Source organism: Molossus molossus, unplaced genomic scaffold, assembly GCF_014108415.1.
Source record: "Molossus molossus isolate mMolMol1 unplaced genomic scaffold, mMolMol1.p scaffold_m16_p_4, whole genome shotgun sequence".
In the NCBI taxonomy this organism is placed as follows: Eukaryota; Metazoa; Chordata; class Mammalia; order Chiroptera; family Molossidae; genus Molossus; species Molossus molossus.
In genome coordinates, this window is record NW_023425377.1 from 53,974,744 (window position 1) to 53,999,018 (window position 24,275).

At 47.2% G+C, this 24,275-nt stretch overlaps 1 protein-coding gene and 1 long non-coding RNA gene across 14 annotated transcripts in view; both read left to right on the forward strand.

The window, feature by feature from the left end:
* Nucleotides 1-1,371: 1,371 nt before the first annotated feature.
* Nucleotides 1,372-6,487, forward strand: JMJD4 (jumonji domain containing 4). 3 transcript variants are annotated; one of them, XM_036281800.1, is made up of 7 exons: nucleotides 1,372-1,500; nucleotides 2,192-2,277; nucleotides 2,533-2,698; nucleotides 4,326-4,451; nucleotides 4,768-5,035; nucleotides 5,575-5,721; nucleotides 6,063-6,483. In XM_036281800.1, exons 1-7 carry the CDS (start codon nucleotides 1,439-1,441, stop codon nucleotides 6,360-6,362), a joined length of 1,155 nt encoding a protein of 384 aa, XP_036137693.1. In that variant the 5' UTR covers nucleotides 1,372-1,438; the 3' UTR covers nucleotides 6,363-6,483. The 3 variants fall into 3 exon arrangements, with proteins under 3 accessions (XP_036137693.1, XP_036137692.1, XP_036137691.1); XM_036281799.1 differs by lacking the exon at nucleotides 1,372-1,500 and adding an exon at nucleotides 1,696-1,886 and having other exon boundaries at nucleotides 6,063-6,484; XM_036281798.1 differs by lacking the exon at nucleotides 1,372-1,500 and having other exon boundaries at nucleotides 1,923-2,277; nucleotides 6,063-6,487.
* A 7,830-nt stretch (nucleotides 6,488-14,317) lies between these two features.
* Nucleotides 14,318-24,275, forward strand: part of LOC118644018 — a 45,619-nt gene continuing 35,661 nt past the window's right edge. For 3 of the 11 annotated variants that reach the window (XR_004962053.1, XR_004962055.1, XR_004962054.1), the window contains exons 1-5: nucleotides 14,324-14,529; nucleotides 15,226-15,294; nucleotides 18,976-19,199; nucleotides 19,744-19,932; nucleotides 20,802-20,915. This is a non-coding gene — a long non-coding RNA (uncharacterized LOC118644018). Of the gene's footprint in view, nucleotides 14,546-15,225; nucleotides 15,295-16,310; nucleotides 16,326-18,975; nucleotides 19,200-19,743; nucleotides 19,933-20,781; nucleotides 20,916-24,275 lie in introns of those variants that run through there. The other 8 variants (XR_004962050.1, XR_004962047.1, XR_004962056.1 and 5 more) reach the window with 7 other exon arrangements.

The window sequence follows — 24,275 nt, forward strand, 5'->3', positions numbered from 1 at the left end:
ACCTTGAGTGACAACCTCAGGGAGCATGTGGACCTGCTGGCCCAAAGCCTCCTTTTTCTTAGGAAATTTACTCTTAATCATACACTTTCAGGAGCTGGATTCCCCCCAGGCAATACCCACCTGAATTTCATATTTCTCCCATGGGGCAAACTTTGACCTATATTTCCCAAAGCTTTATATACTTATGAATACTTCTGCTTCCCACACTTTTCCCTGCTGCCCCCATATTCCACAGCTGTGTAAATGTACACGGAAGGAGGTAGGGAGAGAATATGAAGGAAATGAATAAATGAATGAATACATGCCTGGAAGGATAGCTCTACATCAAAAAGGAAAACATGTTCATCTCTGGATGGGATTATGGGTGACACTTTTTTTCCATTTTGCCTTCCCCTTGTGTTCTCACTGTCTGCTCTACACTAGCCCAATGAAAAAATGCCACACTGGCAAAGGAAGCAGATGGGACACAAATCACAAAACACCTCCCACTGCTCCACTTGCCACACACAATTTCTAGCCGCCCCCCCCCCCCCCATCTCAGTGGTGCTCTTTGCTCCTACTTTAGATTCCCCCTCCACCAAGACTTCAGATTCCCCAAAACTCTCTTTCCTCCTAGTCCTCCCCTCTTCTGCCTTTCCCCACTTCTGGTGCTCCCTGTTCTCTTGGGGAAGCTTCATACTGACTGAAGTGTAAACCAAAGCTACAGGACTGGATCACGAGTCTCTCCCTAGGTGCAGACTACACAGCCAAATCTATCTTTCCCTCTAGGAGATAAGATGTGTGGGAGACGTGTGAAGTTCTGTCCAACTGTTCTCTCTTGCTGATACACCACATACATGTATGTAATCTACCAAATTCACACAGTAATGAGTTTGGTTTCTTTGTTTCCATGCTGATGTGGGTAAGTTTGTGAGGGTACCACGCTGATTTCTCTGATATGCGGAGACGTTGGCATTATCACCCCCACCAAGTTTCCACTCATGTCCCTTCATTTTAGATCTGCGGTGTATGCAATCTCAAGTCCCCACCTTTGATCCCCACACCCTCATTTCAGGTCTTTCTATTCCCCAACAATCCCTCCAGGTCCTCAACATCCTCCAAGCTCCCATGATCCCCTCCAGGATCCATTATCTCCCTTGGCCCTCCATTATTTCCGTCCAGGTTTCCACCATCACCATAAGCCCCTATTATCTCCTCCTGATTCCCACAATCTACCCAGGCCCCCACATTCCTCTCCAGGTCCCCCACTATACCCTAGTCCTTACCATCCCCAGTACCCCACCTTTGGCCCTTCTGCCCCCTTCTCAGCGCAGCCCACAATCCACAACCCACCACCTACGGTAGTCCTTGGAACACTAAAAAGAGGAGGGGTCCTCACAGCCGCACAGGCCCAGATGCAGACTAGGGAAGACGCATTCCTGAGTCTTGAGGCACAAAGATGACGAAACTCGGCGTAGGCGTTGTTCGACAATCTCAATCGCTGTGTGGACCAGGAACTGGGTGAGTTGTTTTGAGCGCCGCTCCGGCGCCAGCCTGCACTTGAGCCCGGTGAGGGTCGCCGCTTGTGGTGCTCACGGGCGCAGGGCCGGACACTCCGTGGTACGGTTCCGGCAGGAACTCTACCCCCGGATACTGGTTCCGCTGGGCAGAGTCTGGCGAACCGCGCTTAAGTATTGCTCACGATTTCGTTCCGCTGGCGCTTGGGTGCCCATGGTGTCAGTTCCGGAAGTAGTTTCAAGAAGTACTTCCTTTTCACCTCCCTGGTTAAAATGCAAGGCAGCGGGAGCCTCAAGACCGGTTTCCGGATCCCGTCCTAAGCCGGGCAGCGGCACTAGCACTCTCCATCCGTGGAAGTCTCCCCGCGCCCGGCAGAACCTCCACTCTGGGTAGATTCCCCCTTTCTCCCTCCCCCAAAGCTTCTCCATCCCGCGGCAGAACCCTTTGTCCACTCCCGAGCATCACCCCAGCCCTGGCTAGCCCCCGTACCCCTTGGGTGCGGAGCCTGGCCGGACATGGATAGGGAGACGCGCGTGTTCGCAGAGAGCTATTTCCGAGGCCTCCGGGGGCGTCTCCCCAGCAGTGTCTGCGGGACTCCGGGCCGTGTGGACTTTATCGAGAGGCCGGACTCCTTTTCCTACACGGACTTCTTCAAGGGTTACTTGCTCCCCAATGTGCCCTGTGTTTTCTCCAGCGCCTTCACCGAGAGCTGGGGTAGCAGGAGGCACTGGGTGACACCCGGTGGGAAGCCTGACTTCGATTATCTGCTTCAGAATTATGGTAAGGACTGAGGGCGAGCGCGAGCACAGGACTAGGGCAGGGTCCTCTGATTCTCATGCTGCCGAATTCCCTTAGGTAATACTAGAGAGGGCGCGAAGAGGGCAACCCCTGAGAGCTTGGGGGGGAGACGGCATGAGTGGGCTCCCAAAAGAATTCATGCGGAGACGTAGCAGTGAGTTGGAGGGTGGACAGGGTCAGAGAAAATGGACAAGATGGAGGACTCAGAACAGTCTGTGTCCGACTCTCCCTTTCCAGGAGATGTAGTTGTACCTGTTGCAAACTGCGGGGTCCAGGAATACAATTCGAACCCTAAAGAACACATGCTCTTCAGAGATTACATCAGCTACTGGAAAGAATTCATCCAGGGAGACTACTCCTCTCCACAGGGATGTCTGTACCTCAAAGACTGGCACCTGTGCAGGTAAAGGTGTGGTGCACTGGCCGTGGCACTGCTTTTTCCAGACCTGAGTGAGCCCTGGCTGCACATGGGGCATCTCCTTTTTTCCCCAGTTAGGAATTTTAGTTCCTATAAAGAATTTGGCTCTTTTAGCACAGTGTAGCCATCTCATGGTATGCACACAATTGGCTCCTGTGGGGAACATGGGACTGGTGGAGGTTTTGGTGGGCTCTGGTTATTATATCTTTTTTTTTTTTTTTTTTTTTGACATTTCGTTCAGATAGAGTGGGAGGGAGAGAGAGAGAGAGAAACATCGACGTGAAAGGGACACATCGAGTCGTTGCCACCCTCACGACCCAACCAGGGCCAGGGACAAACTGCAACTGAGGTACGTGCCCTTAGCGGGAACCGAACCTGGTTCTCTCTGGACCGCAGGCTGAGGCTCTAACCGCTGAGCCAAACCAGCCAGGGCGGTTCTTACATCTTTATCACATTTCCTCAGAACTGAAGGCTCTATCTAACTGGCAGCACCCAGCCTTCATTCCTCTGCTCAGATGCCCCCTGGAACCAGCCTCCCTTTCCAGCCCCCATTCTCCAGGTTCAGCCTGTTGTGCTGCCAGTGTCCTGACTGACCACCTGCCTCGAGTTCTGCATCCCACTGCTAGGCCGCCAAAGTCCAAATGCTCTTTCCAACAGTACTATTCCACCTGCTTAGAATGTCCAACACTGCTGAGCAACACCAACTCTTTAAAGATGACTTTATTTGTTCCCTCCTATATACTTCCACCAGGGGAGCTCAAACAATGCTGCTCTGAAAACACCTCACTTTCACTGCTGTGACCACTTTCTGAGGTGGTCCTCTGGTTTTGTGTCTCTTTTATCCACCCAGAAGTGTGCTTTTCACCAGCAGAAATACTTATCAGACTTCCCACTTAGGTATTCAGTTAATGTTGCATAAATGAGTGCATAAATTGAATTCTTGTTTTGCTGGTGTGGAAACTAAGGCTCAGAAAGATAAAATGAGACTAGAACTCAGGTTTGTGTGATTTTAAGACCAATGTAGAATACATGAGACACACCAGCACCAGCCTCCACCTATAGCACCCACAGCATGTCCTCGGCGCTCCTGCTACAACTCTTTGTACTGGGCATGGAGCTTTCTGTGCAGACAGTGGTTAAGATGTGACCAGACACTGGTCCTGGCCCTCAGGGACTCATAGGCCCCAACACTTATGCACTGTGGTTTTTGTTTGTTTGTTTGGTATAAGTATATCCCAGGTATTGCATGAAAAACTGTGATTCAAATGATATATTTAAAATCCAACTCAGCCACAGTCTAAAATCTTAGAACTTAGCTTGAGGGTCCAGAGCACCTGGGTTGCTACCTCTATGGGTTTCCTAGGCCCTGTCACAGCATCCCATTGCCATCTCATCTACTTAACCATTCTGGTTCAGTTATTTGGGTAAGCTCAGCCAGGTCACTGGGAGCTGTGGTTATATGGTGGCCAGACTAGGGCTGGGTCATCTGAGGTGGCCCCACTCAGCCTGGCAGTTGGTTCTGGCTCTGGAAGGCAGCTTAGGGTCCCTCACATCAGTGACTACAGTGGGCTTGAGAACATGGCAACATCCTCATGCCGCTTGCTCTCTGAAGGGACTCCTCTGCCGAGGGTTTATTCACCCTGCCTGTGTACTTCTCATCTGACTGGCTCAACGAGTACTGGGACACCCTGGATGTGGACGACTACCGTTTCATCTACATGGGGCCCACTGGCAGCTGGTAACTGTGTGTCTGTTCCCACCCACTGCCCTGCACCTTGTCCCTGGTCACTCTCCTGAACCATGTTGGCTCTCTCTCAGAGCTTCTGAGAGATTCCCCTTTGCCAAGTCTGGCATTTCCAAGCCCAGTTCCCTCTTTCCTTCATGGCTGTGCCCCTCCTACTGGATGTTCTGAAGTGGGGAAGTTCTGGCTTACCCCTGTGGCTCACAGACAGGTGTGAGAGCTGGGGATCTCGGGCCTCTGAATGTGGCCAGTCTTTTTGGAAGAACTAAAGCCTACACCCAGGCCATGAGGCAACAATAGGGACTTTTTGCAGGTCACCATTCCATGCCGACATTTTCCGCTCCTTCAGCTGGTCTGTCAACATCTGCGGGAGGAAAAAGTGGTTCTTCTTCCCACCAGGGCAAGAAGAAGCCCTGCGGGATTGCCATGGTGGCCTACCATATGATGTGACCGCCCCGTCATTCCTGGATAGCCACCTGCACCCTGTGCATGAGCACTGCAGCCCACCACTGGAGGTCATGCAGGAAGCAGGCGAGATGGTGTTTGTGCCCAGCGGATGGCACCACCAAGTCCACAACCTGGTAGGGTGCACACACCCTGCCCCAAGTGCCCAAGAGGTAGCCCAGGCAGGTAGGGAGACACGCCATGGAGTTTTACCAGGCTGGCCCTGACCCCCTTTTGACTGTGCCCTTCAGACTGCCATTGTCACCTTTCTTGATGCTTCCTGAAGAGAGAGGGCTATGCCACTCCTCCCAAATACACAGTTCCTTTGGGAGAGTCTGGGTGTGTGACAGGGCAGGCCACAGTGAAGATGGTACCATGTATGGGTTTGTTGACTCCACACAGCACTGCTGAGGATTTCCAGACCCTGTTCCTCCCTCCCATATAACTTTCCTAGTCCTCACACAGTGGGGTTATCCAGGGCCCCTGCGGAACCCTACTCTGGATTAGCTATGGACTCAGATAATCCCAGATGGTTCCCTTTTTCCTTCTGGCATCCACTAGGATACAGGAGGGAGAGTTCTTCCCAGCTGAGGAGGGCTGGGAGGACCTCAGGATGTGGGAGGGGACAGTGTCCCCTGTGGGATTGTGAAAACAGCCTGTAACCTGCCTCTTCCAGGAGGACACTATCTCCATCAATCATAACTGGGTCAATGGCTGTAACCTGGCCAACATGTGGCATTTCCTGCAGCAGGAGCTCTGTACTGTGCAGAAGGAGATCAGCGAGTGGAGGAACACCATGCCTGATTGGCATCACCACTGCCAGGTGGAGTGTCTGGCCTGGACAGGAGTGGGGACGGGGAGAGGCCAGGGCCATGGGGGGTCGAGGGTAGCTCACTAGGGACGGGGCTACAGTAGGGGGAGGGGTGGGTACCTGGCCTTCCTATGAGAGGGTCAATCTGGGGCTGAGGCAGATCACAGCAACTTCTAGGCTGCAGAGCTCAGACCCAACCATCACTTGCTGGCCCCTAGGTATCTGTCTCCATCCTCAAAAACTGGTCCATGGCTTGGGATCCTTTATAGGTGGGACTCTTTCCACAGTCATCAGAAACCTGCCTGTAGGTGCAAGGTGAGCAGTAGCTCACTGTTCATTCCTCTCTGCCCCAGATCATCATGAGGTCCTGCTCTGGGATCAATTTCGAAGAATTTTACCACTTCCTCGAGGTCATTGCCAAAAGGAGGCTCCTCCTAGTGAAGGACATAGGCCCTGGTGAAGTGGAGCGCATTGAGGGCTCTGGGCTGGGGCCCCAGCAGACCATTTTTGACATTGGCCGGATTGCTGAGGTGCTGGCATCTGTGGTGGTCAACCCCGACTTCCAGAGAGTAGACACCAGCATGTTTTCACAGCGGCCAGAGGATCTCCTGCAGCATCTGGAGGAAGTCGTGGCCGCCACAGAGTCCCTTTAGTGTGGGCTGTGACCCTTGAGGCACTTGTATGGAAGGCAGTGCCCTACTCCAAGGTTCCTTCTAGAAATAAAGCTCCATCCTCCTGTGTGGCCTAGGACATGTTGCCTTCCTGCTGAGCCTTGTTGCCTTGGCCTCCCAGATATGGTTCCTGCTCTTAAGGGTCTGGTACCGTCCTGGTATCCCAGGACTTCAGTACCTGTCCAGAGGGTCCAGGTTCCTTGTTCTTATGAGGCCCAGCAAGACTGGGGTCTCAGATCCACTGGGGGTGGGTGGAAAGTTGGTAATTTAGACCTGTGGCAAGGAATCTGGAGTGTGACCAGCATGTGGCTGGGTTTTCTTGGTGTCTCTAGCCTTCCCTCAGCAAAGGCCAGCACCAAGCTGACAGGCCTCCCTTTTATGGCAGTACAGGGCAATGATTTGTCTTTTAGGACCACTCTGCAGTAGTACCACACCACCCAAGTCCACACCTCTCCCTCTGAGCAAGCCCCTTTGGGTGGGATAGAGACATTGGCCCAAGGCACCTCCATGCTGCAGGGCCTGTGTTTCTCTATCCCACATTCCAACCACTGTTGAAATAGCACCCTACTTTCCTTCACTGGCTCCTAGGCCCCCAGGTATAACAAGCATCGTATTCAGGAGACACTCAGGTCCGGCTGGCAGTAAGTGGCAGGTGTGAACACTCATGTGTTGTTTCCTTCCTGCTTGCTGCAGCTAGGCCTTCCCTTTCAGAGCCTCCAGGGCCACTTCTTTGTTCCCAACCAGCAGTGAGAAGGCCCTGATTAGGGTCTACCTGCAGGGCAGTTGGAGCCCAGGCCTCTTCCACACCTTGCACATCCGTTCTGCACCATCCACCTACTTGTTGCACACATGTTTGCCATTCAGAGTCAATGCAAACTGATTAAACAACTACTCTGCACACTCACTTCCCATCCAACTCCCAATCCTTATATATCTCTTCTGTGCCAAGCAAATCAATTATTACACACTGTTATATATTTTAACCTCTGCACGCTTATCTGTACCATCCAGTGTCCACTCCCTGCACACCTCTGTACCACCTAATCATGGTATGAGTGTTCACCAGGGAACCAGGTTGTATGGGAGAGAGATGGGGCTTGTGAGTATTAGTCAGCAGGGAAGGCTGGAGCCCCAGAGAAGAGTTGACACTGTACTCTTGGGTCCAAAGGCAGGACTCAGGCAAAGTTTCTGTGTTGCAATCTGGAGGCGAAATTATTTCTTCATATACCTTGGGCCTTGCTCTTAAGGCCTCAACTGATTGGACAAGGCCCGCCCACATTATGGCAAGTCATCTGCTTTGTTCTGTCTTCTCAGTTAAATATGAATCTCATCTAAAAACCTTTCACAGCAATATCCACACGGGTGTTTGACCAAGTGAGTCTATGGCCTTGCTATGTTAGCACATAAATGCGACCAATGTAATCACTCTGTGTTTGTTCACTGGGATTTAGCAGTCACTGCTCCCTCCAGCACCCACTTCTTAAAAGGCTCACATATTCAACACTATCTCCTTGCACAGGTACTGTGGGCAATTTAATGACCCTCCCCCCTTAGTGTACTTACCTGCCCCCACACACTTCCATTTGACAGTCCTTCTGCACACTTCCCTGAGTGTTTTGCAACCACTGTTTTGGCACACTGACAAAACACTCTCACTGGTTAATTCTGCAGCCGCCCTTTGCACATTCATTCTATACCAACCAACTCACTATTTGCACACCCTCTGCCATTTAATCACTGCGCACTCTGTGTAATTCAAAAGCCACTCTCATTCTCCATTCAACCTCACACTTTGCACATTGGCAGTCACCTTTTACCCACTCACAATGTGCACTTCAACAACCAGTCTATGTTTGTGCATTTCGCTCTGTCCAACATTTACTCCAGCACACCCTCTGTGGCATTTAACAATTGCTCTTCCCATGCTCACGTTCAAACTTGCTGTTCACAGCCACCATTTGCTGTTCAACACTGTCCTATTGCACACTCCCAGTGCAAGAGACACTGAACACTTACTAGGATAGGTTCCTAGCCATGTTTCACCATTCTGCTTCGTCCAGCTCCCCATCCTGCACAACCACTGTGAGCCATTTGACAGTGCTTGCACACCGCAAATCAACAACCACTGTTTGTATGTGTCAGTTCAGTCTTTCCTTGTACATTACCTCTGCACTATCTGAGTCCCACTAAGCCATCAGTAATCAACCTCACAAACACTGGTTTAATAATCACATCTCATTTTGCTCTATACTATGTCTACTTCTTGCACAGTCACTCTGGGCCCTATGCTGGTGACACTTCTAGCCATCAGGGAGGAGGGGATAACTCAGAACTACCCACATTTTACCAGGCTCCTGCCTTTACAAGCTGTATATTCTGGAGCTGTTGAAATGGGTGATAGGGTGCACGTTGGAGGCTGTGTTTGCCCCAGAGGCTTCCTGCTAAGTCTGCTGTTAGCCTGTGAGCTCAGGACAGATGTCTTTCTCAATGGGGTTGAAAGCACTGCATTATTTAATTGGTAATGTGTTCTTGCTGCCCATGGACATCAGTCCTGCTTATACCTCCTCCCTTGTCTGCCAGGTTGCATGTTTCAGCCTCACAGGAAAGGTGCACACCCCTATAACATAACCAAAGTACATTCATCAGGGCCAGGAGGAGGGGAGTGAACATGGTGTGCCTGACCTATGGGAGGTTAGGGGGAGCTAGTGGCTCTCTCCCAGGAGGATTCAAATTTAGTTAAAAGGCTAACTGCAGGGCACTTGATGGGGACTGAGGATGGAATCCTGCATGCCCTCATTTTCTTTGCTATTAATCTTCCTCTGACCTTTTCCTTTCCACATTGTATGTTTTAATCTTTTTTACAATTTTCCCCATTTAGTGCTGATGAATTCCACTTTGACTTTAACAACTACAATTCCCCAATTGGTAGTAAAAAAGATACCTTAGCAGGAGAAGCAGAGTGTTCATTTTTCTTGAAGTGTAGAAAAGCAGCCACTGTCCTGGGTAACGAGGTGGCCCTCACAAGTGCTATTTATAAGACACCCAATTTCAGCTCTGCCTGTGTAAGTAACTTTCAACCTTTAATCCCAGGAGATTGGATGGGCTGTCTCTGCTCCTGGCCCAGGTTTATGACCCTAGGATGAACTTGTCATCCAAGGAAGGGGGACTTGCACATAGATTTCAGTAGCTGGGGGGTGGGGGAGCTGGTCCTTCTCCCACCTAAAATAAATTAATGACTCTGGAAAACTTATGTGGAATGAGTCTACCTGATTTAAATTAACACCAGAAATGAAAGAGAGAAGATGATGGTGGGCAGGACTGGAGGGAGAGTGAGTATGTAAGAGAGTGTGAGTGGATGTGAAGGTGGACAACCAAACCCAAACAGTGCAGAACCACAGAGCAGAAGGTTTCTGTGCTGTGGATGGGAGCAGCCAGCTACTGCAATAAGCAGCTCTTCAGGGCACTTCTCCCTGCGCCAGGGAGATATCCCACCAATTTGAAAGATCCTGGGTCTTCCCTGGGAGGAGGCAGTGGAAGCAGCTAGGGCCCAGCAGCCTGAGGCCACCAGCACACCTGGCACTATTGGATCAGTGCACAATCTGTGTCAACACAGACCAGTGCACAGTAGTAGTGGAGCTCCCAAGGAGCCAGTCGCAGAAGCCACAGACAGCCTGGAGCCCAGCACCATTATCCATAGTAGCAGCCTGATCAGAGTCAAGAGAGGGTGGGGAGCAGACATTCATCCCCAGGCAACAGAAGCACAGACCACCAGCTGAGACCCATCCCCACAAACTACAGCAAATGCTGAGCAGGAGTTAAGTCCCACAGGGCAGCAGTACTCCCTAGTCACCAGCAGTGGGAACTGGGGTTCCACAGAGGCCTGTGTGGTCCAGTAGCCACAAGAGCAGAGAGACTGGTGAGATCCAGATGCCCACCTGCGAGAACTGCAGGGTACGGGGCACCAGAGAGGCCTGTGGGACCCAGCAGGGACTGTGCCATCCAGTTACCCGTGGGACCTGCAGGGTGCAGGGGCACCAGAGAGGCCTGTGCGACCCAGCTGCACACAAGATAGGCATAGAGGATGTGAAAATGGAGGCAGAGTGAATAGAAGCTACGCACATGATCTCCCTGGAGCCAATGGGAATTACAACTAAAATAAAGATAAATCCTTAGAAAAAAGTAACACAAAAGCATCAGGACAGGACCATATACCTAAGGACACTGGTAGGATCTGCAGAGGCATGAAAGAGTGGTGGGCTGGGAGCCCACAGACAGCAGCAGTCTTAGCTGTGAGCAGCACCCTTGGGGAATAAAGATCAAGCCCACTGCACAGTGCAGAGAGCCAGGACAGAGTGCTAAAATAGCCACAGCCACTCACCTGGAGGCTATGGCAGAGGGAGGGCAGACTGGGCTGGAACTCTGTGGGGACAACTGGGATTTGGAGGACACTCAGAGTTTTTGCTGAATTGCAGCCACAAAGGATGGCGGCCAGTGTGCTCCTTCCCTGAGCTCTGGGGAAAAGCAGCAGGCCCATCCCCTCAGAGATTCAGCCTTTCCCAGGTAAGGCAAAGTCATGCAAACTGAGGCTCATTAACAACCAGCATCTATCCCACCCTCTGGAAATCCTCTTATGCAGAACAAAAGAAATACATTCCAAGGCACTGAGTAACTGAGACTACTAGCCACCAGGAAAAAGCTAGAGGATAACTGAACCTTTCCTGGGCTTGCAAATCTACCCAGAAAAGTAAGACTTCACAGTGCTGTTTAATGTGGGCCCACCTAGGCTCATCCAAACCCAGTAGAGGGAGTCACAAACAGCAGAACACCAACATTCACATGGAAAATTTGGCAGGCTCCAAAACCCACTGAGATAGACAAAATAGTGAAACAAAGAAACAAATCCCAAATGAAAGAACAAGAGAACTCTATCAAACATGAGATAAATTAAATGCAGGTAAGGAAGTTATCAGAGGTAGAGTTCAGAGCCAAGATCTTGAGGAAGCTCAACAGCATGAGTAAGAACATCAGCACCATGAGTAAAGATATAGAAACACTGAAAACCAACCAAGTGGAAATGAAGAATGACATAGCAGAAATTAAGAACACATTGAAAGGACTAACCACCAGAGTAGAGGAAGCTGAGGGTTGGATCAGTGAATTGGAAGACAGGATAGAAAAAATCAACCAATCAGAAAACCAAAAGGAAAAAAAAAACAATTGAAAAACAGGAAGACAGCTTAAGAGAACTTTGGGACAACTGGAAACATAATAACATTCACATTATAGGAGTCCCCAAAGAGGAAGAAAATGGGCAATGATTAGAGAATATATTTAAAGAAATAGTAACAGAAAACTTTCCTAACTTGGTGAAGAAAGAAGGCCTTCAAGTTCAAGAAGCCAAGAAGAACCAAAACAGGCACGCACCAAGACACATAGTAATTAAAATGCCCAAAATTAAAGACCAAGAGAGAATCCTAAAGGCAGCAAGAGATAAGGAACAGGTTACCTACAAAGGAAACTCCATGGGCTATCAGCTGACTTCTCAACAGAAACACTACAGACCAGAAGGGAGTGGCATGAAGTAATCAAGGTCATGAAAAACAAGGATCTGAATCCAAGACTACTCTATCCAGCAAGGCTATCATTCAAAATAGAAGGTCAAATAAATAGCTTCCCAGACGAAAAAAGACTAAGGGAATATATTAACACCAAACCAGCAATGCAAGATATGCTAAAAGGACTGCTGTAATTACTGGAAGAAATTGGAAGAAAAATAGAAGCACACTAAACAAAAATGGCAATAAATAAGTACATATCAATTATCACCTTAAATGTGAATGGTTTGAATGCTCCAATAAAAAGACACAGAATAGCTGACTGGATAAGAAAGCATGACTCACATATATGTTGTTTACAAGAGACTCACCTCACAACAAAAGACTCACATAGGTTGAAAGTGAAGGGATGGAAAAAAAATCTTTGAAGCAAACAGAAAGCAAAAAAAAGCTGGGTAGCAATACTCATATTTGATGAAGTAGATTTCAAAATGAAGACCATAACTAGAGACAAAGTAGGCCGCTACATAATATTGAAAGGATCTATCCAACAGGAAGATATAACCCTGGTAAATATATATGCACCCAATATAGGAGCACCAACATATATTAAAAATCTGGAGGACTTCAAAGGAGAAATCAACAGCAATACAATCATAGCAGGGGACTTCAATACCCCACTGACATCACTGGATAGATCTTCTAGACAAAAAATTAACAGGGAAGCACAGACTCTAAATGAAGCTCTAGATCAAATGGTTTTCACAGATATCTACAGAGAATTACATCCCAAAACTGCAGAATTCCCATTCTTCTCAAGTGCCCATGGGACATTCTCAAAGAAAGACCACATATTAGGGCACAAACTAAGTCTCTACACGTTCAAGAAGCATTGCAGTGAGGGTCTGTGAAATGAACAAAAGACACAAACACACACAAAGACAGACAAGATTGCAGTAGCCCCAAAGTCATGCAGATGTTTATTTTTATAGCCAAAGAGGTTGCCGTGGTCCCAGTTCCTATCAAGATAACTAATCTATTTCCACTGCTCAAAGGTCAGTGCTGATCTTAAGAATATCTCATCCTTCCTGTTTCCAGGCAAGGAGGAGTGTGCCTGTGTGCAGGATTTTGCTCTGAATTGTTCTTAAGGATTGAGCAGCACTCCAAGGCATCTGTGTGCACAATATCCTTGTTAACCCTTGTATGAGTTCATCCATGTGCAGAATAAACTCACATATAATGTACATTTCCCCCCTTTTTATTTTATTTGAGATGTTACATGCTGTAAAGTTGACAACATATTTTGATTGTTGTTATCTACTTGCTGCTGGGACCATCGGCGGAAGACTAGAAAAGCAATAAACAAAATTATAAGCAAAACAATGGTATTACTGAGAGTAGTGCCTATAAGATTTTTAGTTTGTCCAAAGGGATTTAAATTTGCTATTTCATCAGCCAAGCTTTCTAAAATATCACCTCCCGTGAGAGATGCCAAGTTGTTGCTATAAGTATTTTCAATTTTTTTCTCCAGAGCTAGAATTTCATTAGTCAGATTAGCATGACCTATTAATGTTTTCTTAATTTTTTCCCAACCCTCTGATACATTGTAAGGCAAAGGAGTGACACAAATATGGGAAGAGTTCCAGTCACATTTTAACATAGATCTTGTGGATAGCACAGAAATCTGATCTCCCAACTACTCAACAGTTTGTTTTGTTTTGAATGTCCATTGCTATTTGACAGTCCAATTCTTGTTGTTGCCACATTAAATGTGAATCCCAATGCCAGTTCTCTGCAGTTTGGATGCCCTGATGTAAAGCCACTCCAGCAACAGTAGCGTTAGCAGTTACAGCAGCAAGTCTAAGAATGGCAGCTATAATCAATCCGATGGCTCGACGTGAACAGCATGTCGTCCACGGGCTGAGAGTTGCTCATTATCTCCACTTTAGCCAGTGGGTGGGTGGCTACTCACACGCTTCTCCTGTGGAAACATAAGCAAATCCTTGCCCCAAATGCAGAAGTTCTCCCTCTCTCCAGGCTCCATCTAGTATCTTGTACCAGATAGGGCGAGCCAAGCCTTTATCTGTGAGCATTTTTTGCTCCTCTGCAAAATGTTTTTCTGCCGCAGTCATGCCAATTTGACCCCAATAATTAAAAAAACTGAGAGTATATAATAATTTAGGGAGACTATCTTTGGGTCTCATACCTCGTATTTTCCCTTTTTGTTTTTGTAAATAAGATCTTAGAGTGCGATTTGCACATTTGATGATGGCTTGTCCTTAACTATTAAAAGGGATACCTGTACTATGTGAAATTTTGTATATTCTTCAAAAAGTCAGCGAATTTTTTAGAACAATAAGTTGGGCCATTATCCATTTTAATGTGTTTTGGTTTCCCCATGACTGCAAAAAAGATTAATAAATGAGAAATAATCAAGTCAGTTTTTTCATTAAACATAGCAGATGCCCAATGGAAATGTGAATAAGTGTCAATGGTATGATGGACGAATTTTAACTTCCCAAAAGGCGTGTATTGGATAACATCTATTTGCCAAATTCGATTGATGTCTCCACCTCAAGGATTCACTCCGGCAGGTAGAGCATATAAATTGTAAGAAGCACAAATATCACAGTTGCAAAGAATTTGTTTTGCTTGTTTATAGGTTAAATTATATCGTTTTCTGAGCCCTGAAGCATTAGTGTGATGTAAAGCGTGCTCTTCAGCAGCCTGTTGAACAGAGCCAATAAATAACTTATCAATATGTTGATTCCCCTGGCTTAGGGGACCTGGCAAGTCTGAATGAGATCAAATATGAGTAATAAACACTGGCATCTGTCTTTGGATAATACATTGGAACAACATAGAATATAACTTTTCTAAGGAGGAAGAGGGCACTAAAGGAAGAGACACTTGTGAAATTAACTGTGTGGTCAGTACTGCATATTGAGAGTTAGAGACAATATTAACAAGTATCTGGGCATAATCTTGTAAAACTAAACAAATAACCCACAATTCTGACTTTTGTACTGAATCCCACGGTGATTTTTGAACATTTGTTTGATTCTTAGTTCAATAGCCAGCATAGCCTTTGCTGGTGGCATCTGTAAAAATTGTAGGTCCTTCTACAGGAATGTTAGAAATTGGGTTATAAGGTAAAATGGCATGTTCCTTAAGAAAACTGAATAGCTTTGTGGTGGAATAATGATTGTCAAATTGACCTGGATATCCCGCTAGGGCTAACTGCAGCTTTCATTGTTTTCTATTGCTCTTGGAATCTGTTTGTGCTGGAGGCGCATGATTACAGAACTTGGCTCCAACCTGGCCAGTAGTCATAAGGGCCTCCGGCCTTTGTAGATAAGGTAAGCAATTTTGTCTAGGTAGGTAGTTAATTTTTTATTGAATTTTTTGGCAAAAACAACCACTCTAAAACTTTGGCATCCTGTCTTAAGCAGGCGGTGGGAGAATGAGAGGTATAGAAGCTATAGATCTGCACTGGCTTAGTAGGGTCATAAACATCTAACTGTGCTTCTAAAATTCTTTGTTCTATAAACTCTAGCTCTTTGAGAACTTTTAAAGTCAAAGTTCACAGACTGTCAAGGGCAGCATCTCCTTCTAATGTTGCAAAGAGATTTTGCAAAGCACTAGTAGGGATTCCTAAAGCAGGTCTCAGCCACTTAATGTCTCCTAGTAATTTTTGTAAATCATTTAAAGTATTAATTGATCTGTTCTGATAGTGATTTTTTGTGGTTTTATCTGTCGCTCCCCAAGAATATAGCCCAAATAATTAAAAGTGTTATAACTCAGTGCCATTGACCTAAACTCCCAGAGGCCTTCATGACAACCAAAGGGGTTGTCAGTTACTCATCTACTGAAGAACATTCTTCACTAACTAACCCCTGAGTAATCGCTAACCCCGGGGTAATAACTAACCCTTGAGTAATCCTGGGCTCGCACCAGGAATAATCTATTGAAAACATCTTGACCTTTGAGATATCTGGGAAACTGAGTAACAGGTAATTAACTAATCACAAAATTCTGCTTCTGTAACATGCTTGCTTACACATAGCACCCCTCTCCCCTTACAAAATCCTATAAAAAGGAGCAATTTTAGCTCTCCGGGGCCACAGTTACTGCTATGTGGGACATACTGCAGGTGCCTGCGGACTTAGCTCAATAAACCCCTTTTATTAAACCCATCTCGGCGTCTGAGTTTGGTTGATCTCTTGGGTTACAACATTTGGAGGCTCCAGCAAGATCACCTTGAGGTCCCCCTCTAAGAGGGGTCGACCTCCTCAGGCACAAGGCGAGGCGCCTCCATTTTCGCCTCTACAAATTTGATCTTCTGACTGCGGCCAGATTCGGCTTAGGGTCTTCACGCCACGTGGTCTTGGTAAGTGGATTGATCCATTTGTTTCTCTGTGTCTTTGGCTCTGGAGCATTTGGTGAGGCTGTACATGCAGGACACCATGCACTGTCTGCTTCTAATCAGAGTCAAGACGCTGACTTCTGATTTTGGAAGCCTAGGTGCTTCACTTTGAAGGTGTGTGTGTTTCGTGAGGGTGTGAGACTAGTCTCAGTGATTGTTCTTGTTTGTCTTCTGATTTCATGTTCTTGTATGTTCAGCCTCTCTTGCTGCTCTGTTTCACTTTCAGGAGAGACGCCATGGGTCAAGGACCATCCAGGAAACCGATCTCCCTTGAATGTCTGCTCTCTAACTTTTCTGATTTTCTCAAAAGGTCCTGTAATTATGGGAAGCCAGCAGACCCCGGCTTCCTGAGGGTGCTATGTGAACTAGAGTGGCCAACCTTCGGGATGGAATGGCCCTCAGAGGGGAGTTTTGACCCTAGCCTCCTCTTCGCTGTGCGTTCAGTTGTTTATAGGGTCCCTCACCCAGATCAACGGGTATATATAGATGTTTGGATTGACATAGTATTAGACAAGCCTCCCTATATAACGAAATGCGGAAGGGAAAAGCCCCAAAAGGGAATGAAAGCTAAGGTAAGAAACCATACTATTGTGGTTGCAGCCCCAAAGGAGCAACCGCGGGGGGCAACCAAGGAGAGCCAACCAGAATCCCCTGGAAAAGCACCCAAACCCCAATTATATCCGGTCCTCCCAGGGAATCCTGAGGAATCGCTCCTAGAAGTAATGACACTCCCACTCTATGCAAGAAACACCTCAGGCAGGAAGGCCATGACACCCTCAGATGAGCCTCAGGCAAGAGCCCCAGGCCCGGCTGACAACGCCAGAATTTTGAGTCCTTCACATACATGGGACGGCATCTCTTATCAACCGGCCCGGGAACGGGACACCTTGGTCCCGATGCTCCCATTACAAGAGGTGCCCGCCGTGCCCGGCACTATGGGCCCGACGCATATGATCTATGTCCCTTTTTCAACTAGTGATTATATAATTGGAAACAACAAACCCCCCTTTCTTGGAGCAACCACAAGCTCTGATAAATTTATTGGAGTTTGTATTTCGGACCCACCAACCCACTTGGGACTATTGTCAATAGATCTTACAAACTTTGTTCACCTCAGAGGAGAAGGAGAGGATACGCGCTGAGGCAATTAAGGCTGTGGCCGGGGATGACGCTGACCCCGAGAACTTAGATGATGAACTGCCTCAACAACCCCCAGAATGGGATCCAAACACTCGGGAGGGGATGCAGAGGTTACACACTTATCACTGAAACCTCCTCAGGGGTCTAAGGGGCGCTGCTAAAAACCCACCAATATAGAAAAAGTAGCAGCCACTATGCAAGGGAAAGACAAATCTCCCATGGCCTTTTTAGAAAGATTATTAGAGGCCTACAGAAGTTATACCCCCTTAGACCTGGATGCAGATAGGAATAGATGAATGGTCAACATGGCCTTCGTCTCACAGTCAACCCCAAACATCAGAAAGAAATTGCAGAAATTAGAAGGCTTTGAGGGAAAGAATAGAAGTGAGTTACTTGAAATAGCTCAGAAAGTTTTTCAGAACCGGAAGGATCCCATTAAGGAGCAAACTAGGCAACTGTCTTGAATCTTGCTGGCAAACCCTAACAAGGGACCACTAGTCACCTATCAGGGGAATAAGGAACCATCTAAAGGTAGACCCCAACTTAAGAAAAATCAGTGTGTCTTCTGCAAGGCTATGGGACACTGGAAGAAAGATTGCCCCAAGCTAATGGCAAGCACAAGAAACCCCTGCACACTTATTTCTAGAGACTGAGGAAGATTAGGGGGGTCAGGGTTCCATCAATTTAGGCCCCCAGGAACCCATGATAACCCTGACAGTTGAGGGAAAACAAACTGACTTTCTTGTCAACACGGGGGCCACCTATTCGGTCCTGAAGCAGGCCTCTGGAAAGCTCTCCTCCCAAAAGACATAGATTATAGGGGTGACAGGAAAGCCAAAAGCATACATATGGACTAAGGCCAGAATCACTGATCTTGGGAATAGCACTATCACTCACTCCTTCCTCGTAATGCCCAACTGCCCCTACCCATTGCTTGGCAGAGACCTGCTGCAAAAGCTGAAAGCAACTATAACTTTTCAAGACAATAGCACAACTCTAAGCCTAAGGAACCAACAACCTTCCACCATCATGGTTACAGTACCCCTTTCTGAGGAATATCTCCTTCAAGAGGAAATGTCACCTCCCACTGGGGAAAGTAACTCACAGGATGTCTTGACTAAATTAGCCATACAGATTCCTGAAGTTTGGGCTGAAACAAACCCACGAGGGCTAGCCTCTCACCAGCCCCCTATCATTGTGCAATTGGCCAGCACTGCTACTCCCATTCAAGTCAGACAATACCCAATTCCCCAAAAGGCTAAGGAAGGGATTGCCAAACATATTAAGAGACTGAGAGATGCAGGCATTTTAATTCCGTGTTAGTCCCCCTGGAACACCCCATTGTTGCCCATGAAGAAACTGGGAATGGAAGATTATAGGCCAGTTCAGGATTTGTGGGAGGTAAACAAAAGGGTTGAGTCTATCCACCCTACTGTGCCTAATCCATATACCATTCTGAGTCTTTTACCTCCAGACAAGGTTTACTACTCAGTCCTGGACCTCAAAGATGCCTTCTTTACCCTGCCGCTTGCTGCGAAAAGCCAACCCATCTTTGCCTTTGAGTGGACAGACCCTGAAGGGGGTTTCTCAGGCCAGCTTACCTGGACCAGACTCTCTCAGGGCTTCAAGAACTCTCCCATCATTTTTGATGAAGCCCTGAGCCAGGACCTCCTCAACTTCTGAGAAAGCCACCCACAGGTAACACTGCTCCAATATGTAGATGACCTACTACTAGCTGCTCGTACCTCCAATGACTGCTTTGCTGCCACTCAAGCCCTTCTCATTGAGTTAGGCAAACTTGGGTACTTGGTATCCATGAGAAAAACCCAAATCTGTGTCAAGATAGCCACCTACTTGGGTTACCATTTAGAGAAAGGAAAACACACCTTATCCTCAGGAAGAATCCAAGCAATCCTTGGAGTCCCAAGGCCAATCACCAAAAGGCAGGTATGAGAATTTCTAGGCATGGTTGGACTGTGGATTCTAGGGTTTGCAGAATTTTCAGGACCCCTCTATTCATATACTGGGGGAAAGGAACCTGATTTAACTTGGACTGAAAAGGAGGAAGAGGCTTTTGAAACACTTAAACAGGCGCTTGCCTCAGCCCCTGCCCTTGCCTTGTCAGATGCCACCTTTAAAACCTTTTCAGCTTTTCATTGCAGAACTCAAAGGCATAGCCAAAAGAGTCCTAACCCAGACTCTGGAACCATGGAAACTCCCAATTGCTTATCTCTCCAAACAGCTTGACCCTGTTGCCGCAGGCTGGCCGTCTTTCATGAGAGCGATAGCTGCAACCGCTCTCCTTGTCAAGGAGGCGCAGAAGCTGACCTTAGGCCAGGACCTCCAAATCATCAGAGACCACACCACTGAAGCCTTACTCAGGTCTCCTCCTGGCAGATGGATTTGCAACGCTCACCTCACCCAATATCAGGTACTATTATTGAACCTACCACAGGTTACCTTCTCCAAGTCTACTGCCCTCAACCCAGCTACCTTACTCCCTGACGAGAATCAAGGAAAACTGCTCCACGATTGCTACTCATTACTAGACTCCATAGAGGGAACAAGACTGGACCTCAAAGATGAGCAAATAGCCAACTCTGACTATGACCTCTATACTGATGGGAGCAGTTTCATCAAGGATGGAACTCGGTATGCCAGGGCAACAGTAGTCACCAACTTACAGGTAATATGGGCTCAGGCCTTGCCCCACAGAACTTTTGCACAGAAAGCAGAACTGATTGCCCTGACACAGGCACTCTACTGGGCAAAAGGCAAGAGGGTCAACATCTATACTGACAGCCACTATGCCTTTGCAACTGCTCATGTGCATGGAGCCCTATACCAAGAAAGGGGACTTCTCACATCAGCTGGGAAAAAAAATTAAAAATAGAGAAGAAATACTCAACCTCTTAGCAGCCATCTGGCAACCTAAGGCTGTAGCCCTTGTTCACTGCAGAGGGCACGAAACCAAGCCTAGTCAGACAAAAGAAGGAAATGACCTAGCAGACTGGACTGCTAAACAAATTGCCCTAACTGAGGTAAAACCTATAGAAATCCTCCCTGCTCTTCTTCCCCTTCGGGAATTTCCCTCCTCGCCATCCTACAATAAAGAGGAGCTCAACCTGGGAAAGAAATTAAATTGTTCAACAGAAAAGGAGAACTAGCATCCGTTCCCCGACAGAAGACTACTTCTCCCCAAAGCCATGGGAATTGCTCTCATTAGAGATCTCCACTATAGTACTCACCTAGGCACATCAAAATTAATCTCTCTAGTCAGTAGACACTTCTATATTCCAGATCTCAAGACTATAGCCACTTCGGAGGTTACCTGATGTTCTGACTGTGCACAGGTAAATCCAGGACCTCCCAGACCCCATGGACTTGGGGTCCAAATCAGAGGACATGAACCAGGTGAGCATTGGGAACTTGATTTTACTGAGATCTCAACCAGCAAATTTGGATTTAAGTACTTACTAGTTTTTGTTGACACCTACTCAGGATGGACTGAGGCTTTTGCCACAAGGCATGAGACTGCTAACATAGTTGCCAGACATCTTCTAACTGGGATCATTTCTAGATTTGGCCTTCCCTTAGTACTGGGGTCAGACAATGGGCCAGCTTTCATAGCCAAAATTTCCAAATTAATAGCAGAAGCTCTCAGAATAGGCTGGAAATTACATTGTGCCTATAGACCACAAAGCTCAGGTCAGGTAGAGAGAATGAATAGAACTCGTAAGGAGACTCTTATCAAACTTAAGATTGAAACCAGTGATAATTGGGTAAACCTCTTGCCGTTTGCTCTGCTGCACACCTCATGCACCCCATATCTCAAGAACCTTACCCCTTATGAAATCATCTATGGGAGACCACCACCTATCATCCCTAAGATTCATTATGACCACATAGGTGAATTATCTAACCAGGGGCTTCTCAAGTCTTTGAAGGCCATCAAAGTCATCAGAAGAGAGGCCCGCCTCTCAGCCAAGGAAAGAAAACAACCCACTGAAGCAGAACCACCCCCACTGGACATTGAGCCTGGTGACTGGATTTGGATCAAAAAGTTTAAGAAGGAAACCCTCGAACCTACCTGGGATGGGCCCCACTTGGTAATTCTAACAGCCTTTAAGGTGTCTAATAAGAGACCGTGGATTCACCACACCCAGGTAAAGAAAGCACACCCTGATCCTATCCCAAAGAAATGGGCTCTTTCCAAGAATCCCACAGACCCTCTAAAACTCAAGTTTACTGCATCCTCTTGAGTTTGTTATGGGTTCCTACCCTCTGCAGCATTCCAACTAAACATACCTGGATCCTCAACAGGACTAGAGATGTCTCTAGGCTAGCCATCAATGAGACCTTCCAAACCTCCCAGGTAACCCTTAAGACTGACTTTTCACAATTCTTTGATGACAACCTGTCATGGAGAATTTGGTTCTCGTCACACAACCCAACCAATAACTTGCTTTGGCTCAGCAAGTAAAACTTCAGTCTGTAACCTGGGACACCTTAACCATGTCCTATGGAGCACTCAGTATTATGGTTGTCCCGAAAACCCATTCCCCAGGCATATGAGGGCTACATGTGGTGGACCGGGAGAATTTTATTGTAAGGCCTGGGGTTGTGAGATCCTAGCCCTCGGATGGTCACCAGGGGGCAGCAATGATGATGATATAACCCTCCTGCAGGACTGCACACCCCATACCTACAAGGGACAAGATGGAATAGACCCTACTTGCAAGAACCAAACTTGTAACCCCACCACTATTACTATAAAACAGCCCCTAAACTCAGCCTGGCTCACTGGAAAAACATGGGGATTGAAACTATATCTCACTGGATACAACATTGGTACCTTATTCACCATTTAGTGACTTCCCTGGGTTCCTTCTTGGAGGGACCCACCCAACCCTGCCGGGGGTCTACCCCCAAGGCTTCCCATCAGACCAAACCACATTCTCAACCCAGTAACACTCATAGAGTCTCTAGAGAGCCAGAATAGGACAACAGCTCCAGCTTCTGGGTCTCCTCAGGTGCCAATGCCACACCCCCTCAATTCCTTTAGCAACTCACTTCTAACCATGTTAGATTCTGTTTTCTCCCTCTTAAATAGTTCTCAACCTAGCACCACTGAAGACTGCTGGCTCTGTGTAGATCCAGCACCACCCTACTATGTTGGTATTGGGGCAAATGCCACGGGTACTCTTGCCCCCATGAACCAAACTTTTAGTGACTCAGACTCACCTGGGGAAGAAACCCTAGCCAACTGTGCCAGAGCCAGTAAGTTCACCCTAGGAGATCTTCAAGGACAGGGGACCTGCTTCATCCTTGGAAACCTTGACCTCCAGGCTTAGTCATACAAGGACAACTGCCTGACCAGCACCTCTCTGCGAGCCAAAGGCTCACCCTCATGGACTCTGATTGCACCTAGTGGGACTTGGTTTGCATGCTTATCAGGTATCCACCATTGCATTAGCTCTGGGAACCATTCAGATCTTTGTGTTGTTATCTATATAGTTCCCCAGGTATACCTATATGCAGGGCCCCCAGGTGCAGCCCATTTTCTAGCCTCAGACTATCATTCTAGACTCCAGAAATGTGTACCCATTCTGATCCCTGTACTAGCTACTCTTGGTATTGCCGGCTCCACTGCCCTAGGGGCAACAGCCCTCATTAAGAATGACCTTGCCCTTCATGATCTGTCAGCCACATTCTCCCATAATATTGAATTACTCCAAACCCAAGTCAAATACCTTGAAAAAAAGGTTGACTCCCTAGCCAAAGTGGCCCTCCAAAATCACAGAGGTCTAGATCTGCTCTTCCTCAAACAGGGAGGCCTCTGTGCTGCCCTAGGAGAGACCTGTTGTTTTTATGCTAACCACTCAGGTATCATCAGACAATCTATGCAAGAGCTGCAAAAGTGATTATGAGATAGAGAGAAAGAAGAACTTACCTCCACCTCATGGTATGAGAGTGGTCTTCTTGGCTGACCACCCTCCTCACAGATCTAGTGGGTCTGCTCTTCCTCTTATTCATAGCCTTAGCCTGCAGGCCTATCATCCTTAACAGAATCACTGCATTTGTCAAGGAGCGGGTCCAATCAATTAAGCTTATGGTATTAGCCCAAAAGCAACATTACCAATGCTTACCCCTTATTGATGACTAATATGAATCAAGGATTTGATTAATTCACCAGAAGAAGTGGGGAATGTTATAACTCAATGCCATTGACCTAAACTCCCAGAGGCCTTCAAGACAACCAAAGGGGCTGTCAGTTACTCATCTACTGAAGAACATTCTTCACTAACCAACCCCTGAGTAATCGCTAACCCCGGGGTAATAACTAACCCTTGAGTAATCCTGGGCTCGTGCCAGGAATAATCTATTGAAAACATCTTGACCTTTGAGATATCTGGGAAACTGAGTAACAGGTAATTAACTAACTGCTAAATTCTGCTTCTGTAACATGCTTGCTTACATGTAGCACCCCCCTTACAAAATCCTATAAAAAGGAGCCATTTTAGCTCTCCGGGGCTGCTGTTACTCCTATGTGGGACATACTGCAGGTGCCTGCGGACTTAGCTCAATAAACTCCTTTTATTAAATCCCATCTCGGCGTCTGAGTTTGGTTGATCTCCTGGGTTACAACAAAAGGAGGTTCTAATTGTACTTTTTCAGGAGCTGTACATAAATTGAACTGTTGCAAGTCTTCTTTAAGCTCCTTATAGTAAAGATTTCTCTCAGTTAAAGTAGGAGCTGCTAGCAATATATCAT

Bases quoted from the DNA above. Each gene is read 5' to 3' on its own strand.
- JMJD4 (XM_036281798.1), top strand. From the start codon at position 2,013: ATGGATAGGGAGACGCGCGTGTTCGCAGAGAGCTATTTCCGAGGCCTC. The intron at 2,278-2,532 runs GTAAGGACTGAG...CTCCCTTTCCAG, and splicing joins TTATCTGCTTCAGAATTATG to GAGATGTAGTTGTACCTGTT. The intron at 2,699-4,325 runs GTAAAGGTGTGG...TGCTCTCTGAAG, and splicing joins AAAGACTGGCACCTGTGCAG to GGACTCCTCTGCCGAGGGTT.